At 46.5% G+C, this 24,201-nt stretch overlaps 1 protein-coding gene across 4 annotated transcripts in view; it reads left to right on the plus strand.

The window, feature by feature from the left end:
• The window catches only part of EPHB1 (EPH receptor B1), a 344,890-nt gene that overhangs the window by 258,418 nt on the left and 62,271 nt on the right, over positions 1-24,201 (plus strand). For 3 of the 4 annotated variants that reach the window (XM_060274589.1, XM_060274587.1, XM_060274591.1), the window contains exon 6: positions 13,191-13,372. In XM_060274589.1, coding sequence (XP_060130572.1) covers positions 13,191-13,372 — 182 coding nt within the window. The remainder of the gene's footprint in view (positions 1-13,190; positions 13,373-24,201) is intronic. The other variant, XM_060274588.1, reaches the window with a different exon arrangement.

Genomic DNA, 24,201 nt, shown 5'->3' on the forward strand with positions numbered 1-24,201 from the left:
ACAATAACGGGGAAAGTGTGTTATTATAGGCAGCTGTATCTCCATACACCAACTTTGAATGGGAGTGTGCATTCAGAATCTACATGGGGCTTTATTAAAATCATGCATGAAAGAGTGGGGGGGGAGCAGACTCCAAGTATTGACAAATGATGGAGAAAATTGCATACTCCAAGTTCACAAAGAATAGTATTTATGTCAATTCTCTTCTCTTTAATTAGTCTAATTAAGCATTTCATAACAGAAACAAACTTGGATGCCTTTCTCGGGTTCATAAGAACCGATCAGTACCCTTTTCTTAACCATCTGTCTGCCCATTCACCCATACATCCATCTCCACGCTACTTTTCTTTTCATCTCTCTGTAACAGCTATCTCCCCATCTGTCCATCTAGCCATCCAAATAACCCTCCACCCCAATGAGTTCCTTTTTAATTCCTTGTATCTTTAGGGCTCCCTTTTGTTAATGTGCAGAGCCTGGGTGCCTCTTTACGTGGTCCTGAGAACTTTTGTAAGGCTCGCAGTTTTGCCCACTTGCCTGCCTGAAAGATTATTGCTGTGGGAAATGTTGCTAACCGACCCTATTCCCAGAGCATTTCAGGTTGCAAAATATAAATACGCACAGCACACTGAATTTCGTGTGAGAGCAAGTTGTAACTGCAGGTATAGACTCATGGTGTGTGCTTTAGGTTGGCTGGCTCTTGCTATCGGCCTGCTTGCTTTGAAGACTGCTTTCTCTCATATCCAAGTTAAGAAAGAAGGTCATTTTCCACTTCTTCCAAAATTTTGCTATATTGACTTAGGCCAGGAAACATTTGCTACATCTTCCTATTTCAGATAAGCCCAGTTTTGTTATTCTGCTGAAATATTCCCCCACAACCACCACACTTTCAACTCATGGGGTAGAATTTCCCCCCAATGCTCAGTGCTTACCCAATTCCACCCTGGTGGCAGTTATTTGTATTTCTTATAGAGCCACTTTTAAAGAACAAAAATCTACTTCATAGCCCATTGTCCCTGTAGCAAAAAGAGGGCAGGATTGTTTCAGTTTTTAAGTTTCATGTATGCATTTACTGGCACTTGTTGAACTCCCCTTCCCCAGTGCCACTGACTTGTCATACCTACGTTATGAGGTCCTTGGTGAGTTGGCTGGTTTGCAGCATGCATAAGCTGATGGCAGGGGATGAAAGTGTCAAACTGGATTGTTCATTTTCCTTTTGAGCAGGAGAGAAACCTGGGAGGCAGGTTAAGGAAATGTAAACTTTAACCTTTAGTATTTTTCTGTTAAACCACACAGTCTCACATGCGTCATAGTCACGGAGGTCACACACATAACTGCTAACACATCACTTCACAGAGTTATATGTACTCAAACTCACATACTGTACATGAATACAAAATTAAATAGTTCTGCTCATTCTATATGCATCCCCACTACAGTATACAATGGCACTTAGAAGGTTTTCCTGTAACTTTTGGTGATGCACACCATAGTACTATTTCAGGCTCTGGAAAGGGCACAATCACCAAACATCTACAAGGAATAGTTACTATATGAAGTGTGGAGTATAATAAGATGGTCCTGGCATTTCCAGGACACACACACACACACACACACACACACACACACACACACACACAAATGTGTGGATGCAATTTATAATACTTTGCCTTTCATTGCTAAGAAAATCTGTCCTTATAGCTTGATGGCATTAATTTATTGGCCAAGTTGACCACTTCAGAAGCTAGAATTTAAAATGCTATCCCTCCATATATTGATTGCCAAGTTGGCTGCTAACTTGTGAAAAAGACTCCTAACTCTGCTTTGACCGTTGCCACATATTGCTGTTCTGAAACACAAAATGTAGAGATGGAATTGACAAAAGAATCGTGCCTTAGCAAGACACACCTGTCTATTCCCCTGAAGACCAGTCAACCAGTATATAGTCACAAGATATCACTTCACCTGCTGGATGCGAGAAGCTTTAAGTTCACATAGGGAAACTTTCAAAACAGGTTTGTAACAAGAGAAAGGAAGGCGCTTTCCCCATAAAGAGCACAAGGTGCCGGTGTGCGTGTTAAATAGCAGGATATTAGCCCAAACCCCTGTGATAAAAATACCTCATTTGTCAGGGAAGGTGTCAGCAACATTGGATACCAAGTGGGTCCCATGCTGCAGTAGGGGTCCCCTCACCAGTCTCTGGAGACTCCTTGTCCTGCAGCTGCAAACCCAGGAACCAGTACTATCTGCTGTTAGGAAGTTTTTTTTATTTAAAAAAGAAAATTCAGAAAGATTCTCATTCCTCAAAGTGGCCCAGTAACCTTTGTAAAAGTAAAATGGTGTCAAAACACACTAGTCATCTGGGGTTTGAGCACTATTCTGAGCTAGTCATTCCCAGTGGAATTAGGAGGGGGCTAAGCAGATGAGTGATCTTTCAAAAGGCCCTATAGTCATTTGCTTCATTTTTAAATTTCCTATTACATTCCTATCTCTATCCCATTTTGTTTACTTTGCTCATTTGGTAGTCAAAAGAATATAATCCTAGTGGGAAATATCTAAACTGGTAATCTTTGTTTGTTTATCTTACTGTAAGTTTATCTTACTATTAAATACGTGGAGCTCATTCTTTTTTACAGGAGATATTAATCATATTTTGCTGGTAACACCAGATACCTTTGCTGATCTTTACATAAAGTACAGTTTAAGAAGGTCAGGAAGCCTTCCAGGAGATGTTCAAGATAAAGACTTGCATGAGGGTCAATAAAGTTTGCTATATCCATTATGCCAACTTTGTTGAACTACAGAAATAAATCATAGAAAAAGTTCAGCTTGGCACACACACAATTTCAGGCTTTCCATGGGATCTGGGTGGCCCTGTGTGAACAGGATGCTAGACTAGATGGTAGGTATTTGGTGTGGTCCAGTAGACTTCTTAAATTTTTATGATCTCAACCTTGTTCTGGGAGCAAAGTCGATAAACACATTGGTAGAGCTGTGCTGAAGGCATTTGCTGTTCTGAGGCCAAGGGTGATTCTCAGTGATGACTACAAGGCAGTCTGAACTCTGTGCTTTGAATGCACCAAATCTTAGGTGTAGAATCAGACTGTTAAAGCTGAGAAGCCACTAAACAATTATTGTGTTTTTAAGAGGTTTGCATTGTGAGTCACTTTGAGTTCATCTGGTGAGGGGAAAATGGGATATAACCTTTTAAAGTAAATAATAAAAGCATAATTGGTGTTTCTGTCATCGATGAAATTGATATTTATTCGGGTGAAAACTAATCCAAGCATGATTCATTCTGCATAAGATGCCCTTGTGTTTATGCAAACCGAGTTCTTTGTAGAAATATAGGGTAACTTATCAGAGCTTCCAAGAACATATGATCAGCTTCGCATTTGCAAGATTCTTCATATACACCCCAGTGCTAACAGGGTGAGAAATCTCTTTCTCAGGATTCCTCTTTTGAAGACATTTCCGCTTCAGATTAATTCTTTCCCTTTGTGCAATGAGGCTGGGCAATCCATCTGAACGAGCTACGATGAGGAGGCCTCAGTACTACCGCCCGCCCACCTGCACACCAATTTGATGCCGATCATCTTTGCAGCATTATCCATGATAACAGGCAGGAGCACCAGGGGGGTTTGTGAATGTGGCAATTAACAAAACAGCAATCAAGCTAAGTGTTTAATTTCAGAAAATTATCATCTTCTCTGAGCGGATGTGAAGAGATAAAAATAAAAAAATTAAAAACCCAGGATTAAATGTGCTGTGTAAACAAAGGCAATGCTGGACTGTCAACATCACCCACTGGAAAGAATAAGCAGCACCTTACTAAGTGAATTCCTGAACACTCACCCGAAGCAGGAAGCATAAAAATAAGAGCTGAGCACACACATCCACTCAAACCCTGTTCTGAAATGATTCGTCATTTTTCAGTCCTTTCTTCTCTTTTGAGGAGGGGTGTCAGGTTTTTTTGGGGGGGGGCGGCGGAGCAGATGTCAGTCAAAATAATTTGGAGTCTCTGCCTGCGGATGGCAGGCAAAGCCAAGCCAAATATAGCAAGGAAGACTAAGCATGTTGATGAACTAGAGAAAGATGTGAGAAAAAGAGAGATGGTACCACCAAAGCAGCCCCAAGGGGTCTTTGGTAGGAGATGGATTATATCACCAGCATCGAATAGGGACGAGGAAGAAATTTGCTAACTTTGCACTTTAATGAAGTGAAATGCAGCTACCCTTCCGACATCTGCACTTTTCCGAATTTTGGAACGCAGTTCTCAAACAACAAAAATGGGCATGTTAGGGGAAAGTGTGCATTAGAGTGCTTATATTAGTGAAAAAGAAAACACAAAAATGCATCATGTTCGGGGAAATTGCATAAAAAAATGTTTATGTTGGGGAAAATTCGCACTAAAATTCTGATAAATATTTGTGAGGATTTTAAATAAAAAAATCACAAAGAGATGCAGAAATGTGGCAAGCCGTGCTTATTAGAAATATATATATATATATATATATATATATATATATATATATATATATATATATATATATGAAACACCCACTTTCAGGGGTGCAGCATTTGCACCCCCACATACAAGACAGTGAAGACAGGGATCAATTTAGGTAGTGGCAGAAAACGGGAGAATGTTAAAACTGTTTCACCTCCTCTGAAATATTTTGGAAGCATTATTCTCCCTTAGCCCTCTGAAATCCATTTCCTCATTTGAGTGCCAGTTAAATCACACCAAAACAATTATTATTATTATTATTATTTGGGGGGGAATCTGCCTTCAGGTGTTTCATTACAACCATAAACTAATCTGAAGAATGTTTTCTGTGGTTTGTAATAGATTGTAATAGATTTGTATGTGTCACATACTGGCAATTCCAATGTGATGTGTTGTGTCCAGACTAGCCTTCCACAAGCTGGTGCCCTTCAGATATTTTGGACTACAACATCATCCCCAGCTAATGGGAGATGTAGTCCAACACAACTGGAAGGTGCCAACATGGGGCAGGTTGGTCTCACTCTGAAGTTAGATGTACCTTGATGTGACATGGGAGATCCGTGATTAGGAGCTCCTGCTGTTTTTAAGAAAGCCTTAAATACCAGCTGTAGGAGGATGATTAATAATAATAAAAGCAAGTGTTGTTTACTGCCACTGGCTCCCCAAAGTGGCTTCTAAGCAATAAAAGACAAAACAAATTAAAATATACAAATGCTATTTGCGGTGAAATATTGCAATGTATGACGTCATATTAATGCAATGTGCAACATCAGATTGCTGTGTAAATGAATGGCTGAGGCATTCACATCCTTGCTCATTCAGAGAGATTGGCCATTCTCATGGCAACTGTTCTCCCACTCCAAGCTTGGGGAAAAGGTACAGATGCCACCAGATGGAGAAATAGCAGGTTGAATGGGATTCCAACTGGGGAAATAACCCAGGGAGGAAGGGATGACTCCTACACTCACCCCACCCTGCTCTTTCCCCAATACAGTACCATGGTCTTGATCTGATTTCCATCCACCCCACCAGAGCTAGTTTGATTGTTTGTAAATCACCAGAGATCCCAATCACAGTTCTCTCATGCCCCATCCTTGGACCAAGGAGATCTGGGTTAAGTTGATCATGAAGCTCCCTGCATATAATGAGAGTTTGAAAAGACAGTGGCTTGACTGAGCTCATTTGCCTATGCAGCTGGCTCTCTTCTCTTTCGTCCCTCTGTTATCTCTGATTAAAAAGATTTTGCAACTTCTTCCAAAAGCTGTGAACAGAGATAAAAACATCTATGCTCCACCTCTCCATATGCTCAAGGCTGGTTTCAATAATATTTTTTTTAAATAAAATAGTTTTACAAAGCCTAACACATTTTGGCAACAGAGAAATATAGACCATTAGCACCCCCCAGCAATTATGATGCCTCTATAAATACCAGCAGCAGCTACCTCAAATATGGGGCAAAGTGTAACACTTTCAGGAGTGAAGATTTCACATAAAGAAAAACGGCAAATAGAAACTGGTCCTAAGATAGGAACATTTGTGATGCTATTGTTTCTAGCTTTAACAGAGTAGCAGGAAAACAAAATTGACCATGCCAGTTTTAAGGAGATTGCAAGTGGTGACAGGACAGATTCCCCTCAGCTTGATTCAGAATAAGGGCATAGTATTATATGCCGTGTATTGTGTTGTCTTAAGATATATACTTTTGTCTGAGCTCTGTACTCTTAATCACAGCTCAGTTCAAGCTATGACCAGAAAGGGAGGGGTACTTTAAGACTGAGGAGAGCTGCCGGCAGGCCAGGGGAAGTTCCAAAGGGCATAGAAAAAAAGGACCTGTGTTCAAGATTCAAGCCTGGGATTTCTGTCCCAGGTCACATAATACATTATGTAAAGATGTTACTGTGTTCTCACCTTAGCCTATATTTCCTTGACCTTTTCAATTTGAGTCTAGTCCCAAAGCTTTCCTCCCAGAAGGCTTTGTGCCAAATGCAAGTTACTGTAGATTAATGGCAGCCACCAAGCCACATCATTTCATAGTTCAACAACATTGTTAATTCCAAGATGAAAATCAGTCAAAGGAATTTCTGAAGCGGCCTTTGAAGCCTTTCCCCCAGCTGCTTCTTCAAGCTTATTTTCTGACTTCAGAGGAACTCAGTTACAGAAGGTTGCAGGGAGAAAAACAACAATGTCCCTTCTTACTCACTGCTGCTCTGCCCACTCACTACCTGATAGGACCTACCATTTTACACCTATCTGTATTCCTGATTTCCTCCGGCCCAAGCCAGCATGGCCAATGGTCAAGGATGATGAGAACTGTAGTCTAATAACATCAGAAGGGCCACAGGTTCTCCATCCTTGATTAGTTGTATATGCTCCAATCCCATTCTGCTCTGAGTGTTTGCCCTGCATATTTGCAGAATCTGCATTCATTTGTATGAGTTGTAATCCAAGCTTTACACTGCTGCCTGTAAAGATTTATGGAGTGGTGTGCCCACTCCCGCATCTGTAGCCTTTGGCCCAATGCTATCATGCAACAGCCGTAAAATCAGCTTGGGATTCAACAGATCCCAGGCCATCTCAGCCTCTCACCAGCCAACCTCTCTCCCTCTCCCTCTCCAACACAAACAGACAAAAAAAAAATGCCACGATGACAACTAAACATTAATTGACTACACATCATCTAACATCACACACATTTTTTTATTTCTGATTCACCTCATTGTGCTTTCTAAGTATTCTTAAGCTATACGCACTTCCTGTTACATCTATTAAATATCAAGACATCTTTACGTTTATAATTTTCTTTAATATTCAAGATTCAATCTATACCTGTTAGGAGATTTGCATTTTCACAATATTGTTTTAAATATTCTTGAAATATTATCCATTCTTGGCTCACTTTCTGATTTGAGTTTCCTCTTATTCTCCCAGTCATTTCCGCAAGTTCCAGGTATTCTATCATCTTCACCTGCCAGTCAAGCTTTGTGGGAATTAAGTCACCTTTCCAATTGGAATTTAAATCAGCCAGCCTCACCCTCACCTGTGTGTTTGGCAGGGGGAGTGCTACATTGACTGGGTGACAAGCACATCAGGGTGTCAGTGGGAGACTGACTTAACTGGGAGAGCTGGGCAAAGGGATGCTTCCACACAACCTAGCACACATCCCTCAATCCCAGAACGAGGGGGTTCGGCTTGCTCTGTAAGACACCTCTCCAGAAGTGGGATATTAAAACAGGGTGTTTAGCATTGTTTTCATTCACCAGCATCTATAGAGGCTCCTTTTGATCCTCCTGCAAATTTTGTATTTAGATTCCATTTTGAGCACCTCATTCTATAGTACATTAGAGTTATCAGCATCGTTGTTACTTATATAAAACATCGCTCTACGTTCTGGTGGAGAGGTGATTGACTGTCGGTAAGCAGCATTGTTCTGTGCACCATTAAATTAAGAGGCTGGCACCACTGCTCACCAGGGACTTAAGGGGCAGTGAGTTCCAGAGGCATGTATAGGGAAGAGCATTTAGAAGACTCTGAGGATTAGTCTCTGCAGAGCCCTCACCACATGCATCAGTGGGCTTTAAAATGAGACACTTTGATGTCTCAGGAGGACCAGACAGGAAATTAACTTGTTTAATGAAGCGCAAGTTATATTGCCTTGGTTCTGTGTGGACTCCCATCCCCAGCAGGGATTCAAAAATAAATGCAGGAGGCAGATTCATGGATGACGTCAGTGATTCTCCCGGATTCTGACTCAGAGCAAGGCACACTCCCATCTGGCACATACGTTTCAAGAAGAGATTCCTACTTCGCCACCATTCAGCTGGTTGTCAGCTTGAATCAGATAGAAGTATTTCTTTTGTTTAAATCCGTCATTTAAAATGTGGAGGGTTGGTGGTTTTTTTAGCTCACTCTCCATTGAAATCGACCCCCAGTATCTGTTTTTCTTAACAAATTGTGCTCAAAACAATTGTACCCTACAAAGAAATCGCAGGCATGGCATGTCCTTCCCTTCCCTTCGATTTCCCCCAGGACTCTTTGGAGAAGCCATGACTGTTAAAGTGGTAAATGTGCTTTAACTGTATGGTGTGGATGTGGATGTTCCCAAGGGTATCTGGCTGCCTACTAAACAGACTAAACCTACAAGACTCTTCTTATGCAATGTTCTTGTATCCTGTTGTAGCAAATTCCTTAAGCTAATTATGACTTGTGTGAAGAAGCACTTTGTTTTGTTTGCTCTGGTTCTATTGACAATCTGATATCAGTGGGCAACTGGGATCTAAAAGTTCATTGGGATAAAAAGTTCAGTCTATTCATTTTCTGCACACCACGCACAACCTCTATCATGATCCCCTTAGTTGTCATTTTTCTAAACTTAAAAATCCCCCAGATTGCTTTGGCCTTTTCTCACAGGGTTCTTCAACCCCCGGATCATTTTGCTTGCCAATTTCTGCACCTTTTCTAGTTCTAGAGGATATATATTTTTGGAGATCAGATAGCACAACAGTGTTCTTGAAGAAGTTGCATTATACATTGCAAGATTTGTTATTTTTATTTTCAATCAATTTCTTAGTGATTTCTTTACATATAATTTGTCTTTCTGCTGTTTCACAATGTTGATGCTTTCAGTGAGCTGTAAGAGATACCAAGAGGCAAGGCTAGTTCCTAGCCCAATCGACACATGTTAGGTATTACTGATTTAAATGGCTGCCGTATTCCCCACTCACTTCCTGCCTGCAAGTTGTATATAACCTTCTGCAGGAGAGTATTGCAAACTGGCTCTCATAATCAATTGGTGTGCAATGCAGAATTTGCCACATAATGTCGCGGTCATATGATTGCTTTACCATCTGTCCCAACTCACAACTCAACTTATTTTTTACTACGCTTTAAGAATGTTACTGCACCACAGAGCAACAATTATTTTTATTATAGTGTAGGAGTACTAGTGGTGGTAGTAGATGTTTAGGAATATTTTAAACCTGTCCCTCCTTGACAAGCCATCCCAAGGTGGGTGTATAATAAAACTATTTCAAAAGTAAAAGAGTGTCACCAAAATATCATAAAGGAAAGTCTGATTTTTTAAAAAAACCAACAGCAACCATAACAGCTATAAAACAGCAATAGTAACACAATTGGAAAATAACACTGTATTCTTGCCCAGAAAATGCCTATGTGAATAGATGGGTTTTCTGTTGGTGAATAAAACTCATGAGAGTCAGCAGCAGCCATACATCAAAGGACAGTGTGTTCCATAATGGGGCTGCCAAAATCGTGAAGTTCCTTTCCCAGGTAGCTGTACAGCAGATCTTATTTGGGAGATATTGGTTGATATTGGGAGGGTGGGACGGGAGCTGACTCTTCAAGTATTTCAGCCCCAAATTGTATGGGGCCTTACAATTCATCACAAACACCTTGAGTTTGGTTCGGCCACATACTGTACTGACAGCCAACGCCACTCTTTCAGGTGTTAAGTGGTGCTGCTAGGTTGATCCACCCATTGCATTTTGTACGAGCTGCAACTTCCAGACTTGAAACAGGCTGAGATATAATGTCCCATGGTAAATTGGTCATACAACTGTCTCACCAAATGCCAGATGGTGTGCATAGACCCATTCAAACCTTGCTCAAATCCTATTTTTGGTTTTCTGAATTGGTATTGAGTTGGAAGACAAAGAACAAGTGAAATAAAGCTGAACCACAAGTATTATTTGGTAAGCTATGTAATGAGGTAGTGGAGATGGAGCCAAAACTGTGTTCTCAATTTTTGCCCCCCACAAATGGGCTGTCATTGCTCCTGCTTGTCAAGGGCGGGTCACACTGCAGATAATTGCTTTGCCAAGAGCAAAGGGTCCAGCCACAGTATTCATAGTGCTGCATATTAGCTGCAACAGCCATTTTATAGATGGCAATATGCACCTCAAGACTGCCGTGCCATCTTGCTAGGGGTGGATTGTGTGTACAGAATGTCTCCTTTAACTGACTGGCCTCTTGGCTACTTTTAAGGATGCAATCTGCCAAGCAATGCCCAGCAGAAATCCCCCACTGCTGTCTCTTTTTAGGAAAAAAAAATGTGACCTCCCCCATGTCTGCCCCCATTTCACTGTGAAGAAGAACCATTCCAAAAATTCATTGCAGCCTTTGCCATTGTTCATGTGATGGGGAGGCTAAGGAGAGCAAGTTGTGCTGGCTTCATAGTGAGTGAAAAATATTTTTCCGAATTTGCTTGTTCATTTGCAGATGGGCCTGTGTCGCTTGCCTTTGATAAAGAGTCCCGAGGAATTTTAAGTTCTAATTAAAAATAACTAGCCTTTTTAAATATTAAAACTTTATTATTTACCGACTGTTCCCATTTCATTCCTCTCGCTGCAATAATGTTCTTCAAACAGCAATTAAATATGAGGAAACTTTATCACCATGGCAAAGGGAAGGCAGTATTGCTTTGAAAGCAAGCTCCATTGTAAGCACACTTGCTAAATGGAGGGGGTGATGAGGCTCTTGGTGCATGCATTCTCCAAGAGCACGTATTCTAAGTCTTCCCCAACTGGGTGCCCTCCATATGTTTTGGACATCCACTCCCATCCACTCTGTACTTGCTAGAAGTCATGGGATTTACATTCCAAAACATCAGGAGGGCACCCAGTTGGAAATGACTGTTCTAAATTAGGAAAGGCCAATTGTTTCATAGAGAATAATCTGCACAGCTTGAGCTAAATTGGAAAGAAAGGTCTATTAGTTCCTCTTTAAACCCACTGGGCTACAGGAAAAGTCTGCTTCCATCCATCTGTAATTTGGCTTCCTATGATGGGGGAGAAAAGGGCTGGGAAGTAGTTATAGGAAAACAATACAAAAAGAATAAGTCTATACCCATCCCTGCTTTGTCAACACTAACATCACTTCTGAGGTTGCATTCCTAGATTTCCCCAGCTTCTTTTCAGCCAGCCTCTCCTCCTGCCTAATGAGTTTACGAGAAGCGGGAATAAAGAGAGAAAATAAGAATTGTAAAGGGGTCACAAGGATCATCTAGTCCAATCCCTTGTAATGCAGGAATCACCTGAGATTAAGAGTCTCATGCTCAACTCTTTTAAACTATTGTTTTGGCAAATAATGGCTATACAGAGTATGGTAGAAATCCATGTGCTTTTGAGCATGAGGCTTGACTCTGTCACGTGTATTGTAAATATATTATTATTTGTGTTTAATTAGTCTGGTCCAATGTGAGCAAAGCTTCATGGGGTTAGAATCACCAAATTCTCTGTGTAAATCTGTTTGAAATGGATTCCTCCTCCATCTCTAGTCAGAGTGGCTGGAGTAAGTGGAGTAGAAGTGGAAGTAGGGATGAAGGAGAAATCTACTTAATTTGCGCTTTCTGAAACACAAACTGAATGACAACCATCCTTTGAAATTGGCACTTTTCCAAATTTTGCACTGCCATTCACCAGTAAAATTTCTATACAAAAATGCACACATTTGTGAAAATAAAACACAAAAATGCATTCTATTAGAGGGAAATGCTTTGAAGAAATGTGTATATTAGGAACGTCACATACAAAAAATGTTTATATTAGGATAAATTTGCATTAAAATGTTCATACAGTTCCATGAGGGCTTTTTAAAAAACAGCAGACTGAGGTGGAAATGTGGAGAAATAAATTTAAGATTGTAAAAATGAGAAGTTGAGAAAAAGTGAAACTGGCAGATTCACTGATACCCACAAGCAGAAATCTGAGAGGAGGAGGGTAAATTCTAGGAGGCACTGAATGAAAGAGTCATGTGCATAAAGGCCACGAGGAAAGTTGGGGGCTGAGAAAAAAGTTGGGGAAGGCAGTAAGGGGCAAGAGAAAGGATGGGGAAATACGACCTATGACCATATCTTAGGAAGGTAAACTTGGGAATGGAGACTTGGAGTAGGCAGAGGTCCAAGTCTTGATTAAAGGGTCAGAGAGACATCAGGAAGCAAAGGTAAATGGGAGCTGCGGGAAGAAAAGCAGCGGAACAGAAGCTGAAGGATCATAGGTGAGATGGAGGAATGGGACAATGAGAAATCCAGAAGCACAAGCTTCTGAAAACAGGTGCAGTTCTTGTGAGAATAGGAGGCCTCCCCTCTTTGCAGGTTGTGGATACATCCTAGTGAGCAAGTGGTGTTGTGTATTGTGGGCAGGAATTTCACATATTACTTTAAAATAGCTATGGAAATAGCATTCTAAGGGTGGAACCTACCTGGCTCCTGATGAAACACCTCTGAAATATTATTCTTGTACAGCTTCCATTCAACTCATAGGGAGCATTTTTGGCCTCTTGAAGGTAAAAACTAATGGTCATTCATTCATTAATTCATTCAGTGGTTTATTTGTATGCTGCTTTCCCACAAGATGGTGGACAGAGCAGCTGAACAACAAGAAGAAACATAACAGGTCTGCGTAGTCAACATAGAATTCTACACACTAATTGTTCTAGTGCAGAAATGTATTTTTTCTTGTGTGTCGAAATACTGCATGTAATTGCATTGGACTGCATTATTATTTCATGCAATATTCATTCTCCTCCTTCACCCTCACTGCCCCTCCAACTTCACCCTGATCCCACCCTGATTTTTTATTTCTACCACCTCTTCAGAATGCTCTCATCCTTCTTCCCCTAGGTTAATTTTCACTTTTCTTGCACTTCCTGTTCCCTCCTTTCTCCGTAGCTCCCTCTACAGTTCCCATCATGCACCAGGTAAGTGCCAGCATGAGGAGCATCACACTGTCATGGCCTCAGCCGGAACAGCCCAATGGCATCATCCTGGACTATGAGATCCGTTACTATGAGAAGGTGAGCCGGATCTGCATCCCCGAGATTAGCAGCACTATGGGCGCAAGACCATCCACCGTAAGCCTGAATGTGTTTGAGGAAAGGGAGTTGGGATGGTGTTGTTTTTTTCATGTTATGGAACGTGCAGTATTGGCTTGATTCGAAGCCTAGTTGAAGTCAATGGGGAGACACTCTGTGACAGCCGTGAGATTTTTGAAGTAGGCTCTTTCCTCAGTATTAATATTTCTGGAAAACCTATATCAGATTTGTAGCCCAAACCTTCAACATTTGAGGTGGGCAAGATGGGGTTAGCTGTCCTTCATATTGACCTTCACCAGAATGAATTTGTATTACTTCTCTACATTCCAGCATTTTAATGCAAAACTACTTAATTTGCGCTTTCTAAAACAGCACACAAAGCAAAATTCAGCAATCCATTGGCATGCACACTTCTCCAAATTTTGTGATGCAGATCTCCGACCAAGAAATGTGTGCCAAAATGTGTATATTGGGGGTACAGTGGAACCTCGGTTTACGAACACAATTGGTTCCAGAAGTCTGTTCATAAACCGAAGTGTTCGTAAACCGAAGTGAACTTTCCCATTGAAAGTAATGGGAAGTTGATTAATCCGTTCTAGACGAGGAAAAACACCCCCTAGAACGGATTAACCGCTTTGCTCCGATGCCTTCGCGGAGGCTGGGGAGCGTTTCCCCGACTGGGCTGCAGCCGCGAAAGCGGTCCCCGGCCTCCGCAAAGATATCGGAGCAAAGCCCCAGCCTCCGGAAGGCATCGGAGCCGGGACTTCGCTCCGATGCCTTTGCGGAGGCCGGGGAGCCACGAAAGCGGTCCCCGGCCTCCGCAAAGGCATCGGAGCGAAGTCCCGGCTCCGATGCCTTCCGGAGGCCGGGGAGCGTTTCCGCGACTGGGCTGTGCAGCCGCGAAAGCAGTCCCCGGCTACCGGAAGCCGGGGACCACTTTCGCGGCTGCACAGCCCAGTCGCGGAAACGCTCCCCGGCCTCTGGAAGGCATCGGAGCGAAGTCCCGGCTCCGATGCCTTCCGGAGGCTGGGGAGCGTCGTGAAAGTGCTCCCCGGCCTCCGCAAAGGCATCGGAGCGAAGCCGCTCCGATGCCTTCCGGAGGCCGGGGAGCGTTTCCACGACTGGGCTGTGCAGCCGCGAAAGCGGTCCCCGGCTTCCGGTAGCCGGGGACTGCTTTCGCGGCTGCACAGCCCAGTCGCGGAAACGCTCCCCAGCCTCCGGAAGGCATCGGAGCCGGGACTTCGCTCCCATGCCTTTGCGGAGGCTGGGGAGCCGCGAAAGCGGTCCCCGGCCTCCGCAAAGGCATTGGAGCGAAGTCCCGGCTCCGATGCCTTCCGGAGGCTGGGGCTTTGCTCTGATGCCTTTGCGGAGGCCGGGGACCGCTTTCGCGGCTGCAGCCCAGTCGCGGAAACGCTCCCCGGCCTCCGCAAAGGCATCGGAGCGAAGCCCAGCCTCCCCGAAGGTATCCGACGCTCCGATGCCTTTGGGGAGGTTTGGCCTTCGCTCCGATGCCTTCGGGGAGGCCGGGCCTTCGCTGCGGGCCTCCAGGAGGCATCGGAGCGAAGGCCCGGCCTCCCCGAAGGCATCGGACGCTCAGTAGACCTCCGGCACCTCGGTTTACTAACTTCCGGGTTAGGATAGTTTGTAAACCGAAAGTTCGTAAACCGAGGTGTTCCCTAAACCGAGGTACCACTGTAATTGTATATTAAAATGCATATTTAAAAGTAAAAAAGGACAAATCACAAATTCAGGCAGAAACGTGGAGAACAGAATTTAAGACCGGGGAAAAAATGTATGAGAAACTAAAATGGACAGATTCACTTAGCCGGAATTGGTTCTAATCATATTGTCAATACAAACTCTCTCCATACATACAACACTCCCACCTGTGGACTATCTCCTTCCAGGTTTGGACCACTTGGCTACAAAGAGTTCACGGGACACAGCTGCTTTAGTACATTATTTCACAGCTTACTAGGAACTTCTCCATGTCCAATCTTTACATTCTCACTATGGCTCCAGTCCTACCCACATTAAATCGAATGTACCCCGCTTAGTTCAGCTTCTGTTGCCTGTTGCTTGCCTGAACCATAAAGCAGCAGCAGAGAAGGAATTCCTGTCCCAAGTGTCACTAAACCGTTCAGCCCCACTGCTGCAGAAAATCTTGAAAATAATAGTTAACTGAAAGCAGGGACTCCCCGTTGATTTCTACTTGCTTGCTGTGTACACTTGTTTCATTTCCTCATGTTATTGAAATATCATTGTTTCAAGTGACTAATAGCTTGCTAGGAGTGACAATCTGCACACTGAGCTAGACTTGGTGATGTATAGTGAGTGCTTTGCCAACTCTGTGCCACTCTCCTGTGCCTGTATTATCCCCCTGAAGTTCTCTTCCTCTCAAGCTCCTCATATGACAGAGATGACTCTTGTTTTATTACCTTGTAAAAGTTGGGTAGATGTAACCCAGGACAGATTGCTGTAGATTGGACTAAGAACCTGCTCTGTCCATGAGTCCCTGAGGTACAGTGAATGATATCAAATGCCAAATTGTCAGGAAGCACTTGTCAATTGCAGTGCTACTGTAGAGACCATGCATGGTATTGTTTATGAGTGCAGGTCTACCTGAAACGGGAGGTGGCGGCAGCTTTGGACCTCAACGAGTTTCCATGTTTGTATTAGAGCCTCCTGTCCAAGTATCTGACTGCTCAGAGGGAAGGGAAGTAGTCCAGAAGAAAAAGGGAGACAGGGCAAATGAGTTTTATGCTTTGGATTCAAAACTGAGGATATGCTATAGCTACATAGGGTCTTGATAATTGAGTGTCAAGCTGAACACAGGGTGGTCAGATGAAAAAGAGGGCATGCAGCTGCACTTGTCACATCAACTCCACCTGCTGAAATTCCCTCTTCTACACAACTATTGAAGTGCCAGAAACTGGTCCTCTTTTTCCATCTCACCACCCTAAGCAAATTGGAATTGGACACCAGGGAGTCCCAAATTCAAGCACTGGGCACTATGGTAGCCTTGGGCAACTTACTGATTTTCACCTTCAGTTTTCTATCTGTCAAATGAATACCTGGGAACTGAAGTGTAAGAAATAGCATATGACAATCTCCAGGCCACAAAATTGGATGGAGTCGCATTATTTCTTCAGGCCCCATTGTCACAGAGACAATGGATAGTGGCGGCTCTCTGTGCCTGATGTGCACTTCACAGACTGACCCACTGTGTGAGTACGTTGGAGTGGGCTGTTTAACTGGGATCTCATTTACCTCATCCCACACACACCACAGCAGAGCTGGGGCCAAAGAAAGCAGGAACTGGAAGGAGAATTTGATGAAATGCTAACACTGTGTTTTTGAGTCACAGGTTTTCAGCAAGGCTTGATAAAAGCCTAACAGCCAAAACATATATTATAGTATCATATATTATATTATAGGTCATGCCACCACTTTTGAGAGAGGAAAAACATGGAGTCCAGAGATTTAATAGGAAGATATTTAGGATACAACAGTTGTGTTTGGATTCTGATATTCAATTTTTATTCCAAATCTCCAATTTTAGTTATCATATATCAATATATTTGAGAGTGCAAGCAGGAGTCACATACTTTCATTTGCATGTACATGCCCTCAGAAATACAATGCTTGATGCAGTGTGTACACTGCATAATCTGTGTTGAGTTTGAGGAGGGATGTTTTGTGTTTGATTGTTGATGGTTGTTTTGCATATACAAGTTACCACTTCATATTTATATTCCTGCAAGTGAGGAACATGCATGTGTAAATTCAGCTACAATCGCTGCCCATTTGGGAGAGATGGTAGGTGTGAGGGACAGGGGATATCGCGAAGTCCCTCCCCTCCTGAGTTCAAGCCCATCACCGACCACAGGGGGAAGCAGAGGGAGCTCCGATTCCAGTGGGGAAGCAGGAAGTCGGGTCCGAGGCTCAGGCAAGGTAGCGGAGCCAGGGTCCCAGGTGGGACAGGAAGGGGGAAGTAAGGGGGGGAGACCCATCCCCCCAACTCCAGAATTACGCCGGAAGAGGAGGGGAAAGAGGATGGGGCTTCCAAGACTTTTGTGCTGGGGAAAGACGCGCCAAAAGTCACTTGGAGGTTCTGAAACCGACTGACCACATCACTCCGTGTAAATAGCATGACTTCAGCACTGTAAATACGCAGCACCAATAAAAGAATAAAAATGCAGAGCTGCGTAGCGTCGTTACTCTGAAGTAGTCCACTCCGGCCACTGTGACAGCAACCTCCAAGTCTTTTTTTGGGCTACTTTGGAGTTGCCGGGATGAGCGTGTCAGAGGCGGAGAGATGGCGGCAGATCGCGGAGCAAGCCCAGCAAGAACTGCAGCAGCTGTCGCTGCAGGCGCAGGGGGAATTGAAGGCTGCTAAAGAAGAGACTAAGAAGGTCCAGGACGACCGGCTACAACTGGCGGAACAGGTGAGAGCACTACAGGAAAGAGAGCAGGAATTAAGGGCGGTGGCGGTAGACCTCCAAAACAAGCTGGATGCCGAGAAAAACAAGGCGGGAGGGGCACCCCAAGTCCAAGTGCTGCCAGGAAGGAGAGCCGGGACCCTAGTGAGCAAGTTCAATGGAGACCCGAAGGAATATCAGGGCTTTGAGACTGAGATGGTGTATGCTCTTGAGCTACACCACGCTGAGTTCCCTGATGATGAGCACAGAGTAGCGTTTATTGTGGAGCACCTTACCGGGGCAGCCAGGGAATGGCTAAGACCGTTGATCGCAACAAAGAATCCTTGCATGAAGGATGTCAAACTATTTCTAGAAGGTTTGAGAACGATGTATTCGTCCGATAGTCATATGGACCAGACTAAGGAGGAACTTCATAATTTACGCCAAGGAAATATGACAGTTCGCGCGTACTGGGCGAAATTCACCATGCTGGTGCACAGATTGGGGTGGGAATTAGGGTCACCCCCAATGCAAGCGGCGTTCTACTTGGGGTTGCATGAGGACGTGAAGGATGAGCTCTCGAGAGGTCCAAAGCCCAGTGATATGGATCAGCTGAGCAAAGCGGCTCTGGCGGTGGGGGTGAGACAGGAATCCCGGTGGAGCGACAAACAAGCAACGCGCGCAAAGCGGGCTTGGTTCCCACGGTCGCAGGAGAAACCACTCCCCCAACAACCCTTTCAAGCCACGCCTGGGGCCAGCCAGGACCAGGAACCCATGCAGATTGATAGCGCGCGCGCGCGGGCTTTTCAAACCCCAGCGGCGCCAAGACGCAAGGAGGGAAAGGGCGGGAATTGCTTTCTCTGCAACTCCCCCCAGCATCTCGTCAGAGACTGCCCACATCGCAGGGAGTGGCAAGGAAGGGCGGGAACGGTGGTGCCCTCCCCCACTGACGCAGCACCACAGCAGGGAAACGGGAAAGCCTGGCTGCAGGAGACAAGGGGCAGCAGCCAGGCACAGTCAGCAGACAACAGCCCCAGCCCACCCACCCGCACAGAGAGGAGCAGAGCCAGCCCACCCCTCCCAGAGCAGGAGTGGTTCTAGAAGTCACGCTAACGCTCCCAAATGGCTATCCCCTGACAGTCCTTGCCTTAATTGACAGTGGTGCCTCAGCGAACTTCTTCTCGAGAAACTTGGCAGAAGAGCACCAGATCCAGCTTCTGCAGCTGGATTTTCCCCTTCACGTGGCAACCATTGACGGCAGAGAGCTGCTGGGGGGGGCCATCACTCATCAAACCCCCCCCATGAGAATGACGGTGGGAAGGCACTCAGAGACACTGGCATTCAACGTCACCACCATCTCAGACCCCCCCATCGTCTTGGGCATGAGCTGGCTGGCGCGCCACGACCCCTCCATCAGTTGGCACCAGAGATGCATCACTTTTGGATCGGACTTTTGCCTGGAACATTGCATGCAGCACCAACCAGGGGAGGGGCCTCCGATAGCCACGGTGGCCACCATGCACGTCAAAGGGGGTGAGGCGATACCCAAGCCGTACTGGGACCTGCAGGAGGTCTTCAGCGAAGCGGAGTCCGACCACCTACCCCCACACAGGCCTTTTGACTGCCAGATCAACCTGGTGCCAGGGGCAACTATACCCCCAGCCAAGCTGTACGCCATGTCAGACCAGGAACTGGAGGATCTGCGCGCTTTCATCGACAAGAACCTCAAGCGGGGGTTCATCAGAGAAAGCAAGGCAGCAGGGGGCAGCCCGGTCTTCTGGGTGGACAAGAAAGACACGCAACAGCGCCGCCTGGTGGTGGATTTTAGACGGCTGAATTCGGTGACAGAGCCAGTGGCTTTCCCCATGCCCAGAGTGGATGATCTCCTGACAGCGGCACGCAGGGGCAAGATTTTCACCAAGCTAGACCTGAGGGGGGCGTACAACTTGATCAGGATCCGGGAAGGCGATGAATGGAAGACCACGATGTTCACGCCTCTGGGCTCTTTTGAATATCTGGTGATGCCCTTCGGGTTGCAAGGGGGCTCAGCCTGCTTCCAGGCCTTCATGCACCACGTCCTGGGGTCCCTCCTCTTCAAGAACTGCCTGGTCTTTCTGGATGACATCCTTATCTATTCCAATGACCCAGTGCAGCATGTGAAAGATGTCAGGGAAGTTTTGCAGCGCCTGAAGGAGAACCACCTGTATGTGAAGCTGGAGAAGTGCAAGTTTCACACCAAGGAGGTGGACTTCCTGGGCTACAAGCTGTCAGACAAGGGGCTGGCGATGGACAAGGACAAGGTGCAGGCCATCCTGGACTGGCACAGCCCCAGGACGCGCAAAGATGCCCAACGCCTACTAGGCTTCGCCAACTTCTACAGGAAGTTCATCAAGAACTTCTCTCGCGTTACGGCTCCCATCACTGACTGCCTGAGAGGCAAGCAGAAGTTCAGGTGGACACCAGAGGCGCAAGCAGCGTTCGAAAGCCTCAAGAGGGTGTTCGCCTCGGACCAGAACCTGTTCCACGTGGTCCAGGACGCGCCCCTACGCTTTGAGACAGATGCTTCTGAGAAAGCTGTGGGCGCCATTTTGTTGCAACTGGACGCCAACAGGGAGTGGAGACCCTGTGCCTTCTTCTCCAGGAAGTTGACACAGCCCGAGCGCAACTACACGGTGTTTGACAAAGAACTTCTTGCGATCCACGCTGCGTTCAAACATTGGAGACACTTCCTGGTGGGCGCCAAGCACCCCATCCAGGTGTGCACAGACCACAAGAACCTGGAGTTCTGGAGAACGGCCAGGGTGCTCAACCAGCGGCAGATACGGTGGGCGGAGTTCTTCTCGAACTTCAACTTCTCCATACACTACATCCCGGGGGAGCAGAATGTCAGGGCGGATGCCCTCTCCCGCAAGCCAGAGTACATGGAGGAGGAGGCGCCACCAGCACCAAGGCACATTTTCCCCCCGTCAGCATGGTCCTGCGGAGCAGCAGTGGTGAGCGAGGCAGAACTCACAGCACTGACGGCAGCGGATGAATTTGCCAACCGCATCTTCAGAGAACTGAGAGGGGGGAGGGAGCAGGCAAAGGACTTTGCAGAACGCAGGGGGCTGCTTTTCTACAAGGGTGCACTGTACCTGCCCACCACCCAGCTTAGACGTACGGTCCTCAAGCAGATGCACGACAACCCAACGGCGGGTCATTTTGGAAGGGACAAAACCGCTCACCTAGTCATGAGACACTTCTGGTGGCCAGGGGTGAGGGAAGATGTTCGAGACTATGTACGGGGCTGTGACACCTGCCAGCGGGCAAAGGTGGTCAGAGCAGTGCCAGCAGGATTGCTGGAGCCCTTAGCCACACCACACAGGCCGTGGGAAGTGGTGTCCATGGACTTCATCACAGATCTGCCTTCTTCCAGGGGCAAGACCGCAGTGTTGGTGGTGGTGGACCTCATGTCCAAAATGTGCCACTTTATACCGTGTGCCAGGGCGGTCTCTGCAGAAGAGACAGCCAAACTGTTTGTTGATCACGTATTCAGACTGCATGGATTACCTTTAAGGGTTATTTCGGATCGTGGCCGCCAATTTGTTTCCAGGTTCTGGCGGCGGCTCATGAACCTCCTGCAGGTGGAGGTCAGCTTGTCGACGGCTAGACACCCGCAGACCAATGGACAGGCGGAAAGGGTCAACGCCATTCTGCAGCAGTACCTGAGATGCTACGTCAGCCAGCGGCAAACGGACTGGGTGGATCGCCTGCCACTGGCAGAATTTGCCTACAACAATGCAGTGCACGTCTCCACAGGGGTGTCGCCCTTTAAGGCCAATTACGGGCGCGACCTCAGATCTTTCCCAGAGAGGGAGGGGGAGGAGGAGGAGGAGGGCCCACAGGCTGAGGATTGGGCAGAGGAACTGGAGACGGTGCACCAGCAGCTCAGAGAACACTTGGAGAGGGCCAAGGAAGCGTACAAAAAGGGGGCGGATCGCCACAGGCGACTAGGGGAGGTCATCAGGGTGGGGGACAAGGTTTGGTTGTCCTCGGAGGGCCTTCCCACCAGAGGGAGGTGCAAAAAGCTGGCACCCAGACGGCTGGGCCCCTTCACGGTCACGCAACAGGTCAACCCGGTGGCATACAGGCTGGCACTGCCAGAGGATATGAGGGTGCATCCAGTGTTTCATAGATCGCTGCTGTCGCCGTACAGGGAAAGCAGCAGGCTCCGAGACAGCGAACAAACCCCCGAGGGAGGGGGGGAGAGGGGAGGCAGGGAGCAACTCAATGAGGCCACGGCCATCCTTGATTCACGGAGAGGGGTGGGGGGCCTGGAGTACCTCATGGCATGGGAGGATGCTCCACCGTCCCAGAATGAATGGGTCCCAGCCACTCAGATACAGGAGGAATTCTTGGTGGAAGAATTTCACGCCCTCTATCCCCACAGACCCAAGCCCTGGCACATGGAAAGGGAGGGGGAGGAGGAGGAGGCACGGGAGAGCAGCTCACCATGGCGCTGGGAAGCAGAGTTTGAGGACTCGGGAGACGAGATATGGGTGTCACCGAGATCCACACAGTCAGAGGCAGAAGCAGATTGGCAGCACATTTTTACCCCCACCAGCTCGGACGCCACGGAATTTTTGGGATTCCAGTCCTCCCAGGCGGAAGGGGGAGCCTCGCAGGACTGGGGGGAGGTGTTCACACCAACGGGCTCGGAAAGCACTGAGTTCTTAGGCTTCCAGTCGTCACCGACACCTGGGGGGGACCTGGGGAGGGGAGAAGGGGAGCTTGGAAGGGGGGTGGATGTGAGGGACAGGGGATATCGCGAAGTCCCTCCCCTCCTGAGTTCAAGCCCATCACCGACCACAGGGGGAAGCAGAGGGAGCTCCGATTCCAGTGGGGAAGCAGGAAGTCGGGTCCGAGGCTCAGGCAAGGTAGCGGAGCCAGGGTCCCAGGTGGGACAGGAAGGGGGAAGTAAGGGGGGGAGACCCATCCCCCCAACTCCAGAATTACGCCGGAAGAGGAGGGGAAAGAGGATGGGGCTTCCAAGACTTTTGTGCTGGGGAAAGACGCGCCAAAAGTCACTTGGAGGTTCTGAAACCGACTGACCACATCACTCCGTGTAAATAGCATGACTTCAGCACTGTAAATACGCAGCACCAATAAAAGAATAAAAATGCAGAGCTGCGTAGCGTCGTTACTCTGAAGTAGTCCACTCCGGCCACTGTGACAGTAGGCTAGCTAGATCAAGTAGAGTGGGTACTAAGAATGGAAAGCCTGTCCAACTTTTTGCACAATAAATGTTACCCCTTTTTTTTTTTACCCAGCAAATCACCTTCACTCCAAGTTGCTTTCCTTTTGCAAGTTTACCACATTTTCTGAAAATGCATTCACTGTGCAGTATATAGTTCCTTTCCTAACAAGTGGGACATTTGGTTACACCAGTAGCAAACAGTGTGGTGCGGCGCTGCCATTTGCCTGACCACTGTTTGTCACATAACTGCTGTTTCCTGGGAGGTAGCGAAGGGGAGTGAAGGTGGTACTGAAGTTGGCACAGTACAAACGCACCAGCGGAGTCAATCTGGGGCTCCTGCCAATGCTTGCATTGTGTCCACCTCCCTCCTCCCCCTCCCAAGAAGTAGCAGTGATGCCACTGACCAGAGGTCAGGTGAGTGGTGCTGCTTCACCACACTGTCCACTACTGGATTGCCCAACTGTTGCAGGTACCTCTTTGCTACCTTTTGTGATAGAATAAGTGATCTGTGCTGTAACTCGCTCCCCTAGAAGCCTTCACTATTTGGTGAGGTCTTTTTGTTTGCTTGCTTGCTTGTTTTAAAAGTATGTGAACCCCCTACACATACAGGTACAGTGGTACCTCGGGTTACAAACTTAATTCGTTCCTGGAGGTCCGTTCTTAACCCGAAACCATTCTTAACCTGAGGCGCACTTTTGCTAATGGGGCCTGCATCGCCACCACACCACGGGCCTGCGATTTCCATTCTCATCCTGGGGCAAAGTTCACAATCCAAGGTACTACTTCCAGGTTAGCGGAGTTTGTAACCCGAAGCATTTGTAACCCAAGGTACCACTGTATGTTCATTTCATCATTTTTTAATGGAGTGAACAACATTGGGAAGATCTGCCTTTTTGATTACATGCAAATGGTGCGTCATACCATTGTTACTGAAAGGGGGTCAGTGGGAGTCAGTATGTAGCTGTGATTACAAAACAGTCATCAACATCATCAACCCACCCACTGCTTCCCATGCACCAGGCCTAACAGGAAGCTTGCCAAATGTCAGTGGTTGCATGTTGTTCCTTGGCCCTGTTGAGGGAGAAATAAAAGGAAGATGTTTGATGTTGCCTTTTGTTGCCATCTTAACTTTAAGAAGCCATTGGCACAAAAGTACGCCTTGGAAATGAGATCCCTAAAATATAACTAATATGTTTCTCTTTTCTATTTGC

Source organism: Zootoca vivipara, chromosome 5, assembly GCF_963506605.1.
Source record: "Zootoca vivipara chromosome 5, rZooViv1.1, whole genome shotgun sequence".
NCBI lineage: Eukaryota > Metazoa > Chordata > Lepidosauria > Squamata > Lacertidae > Zootoca > Zootoca vivipara.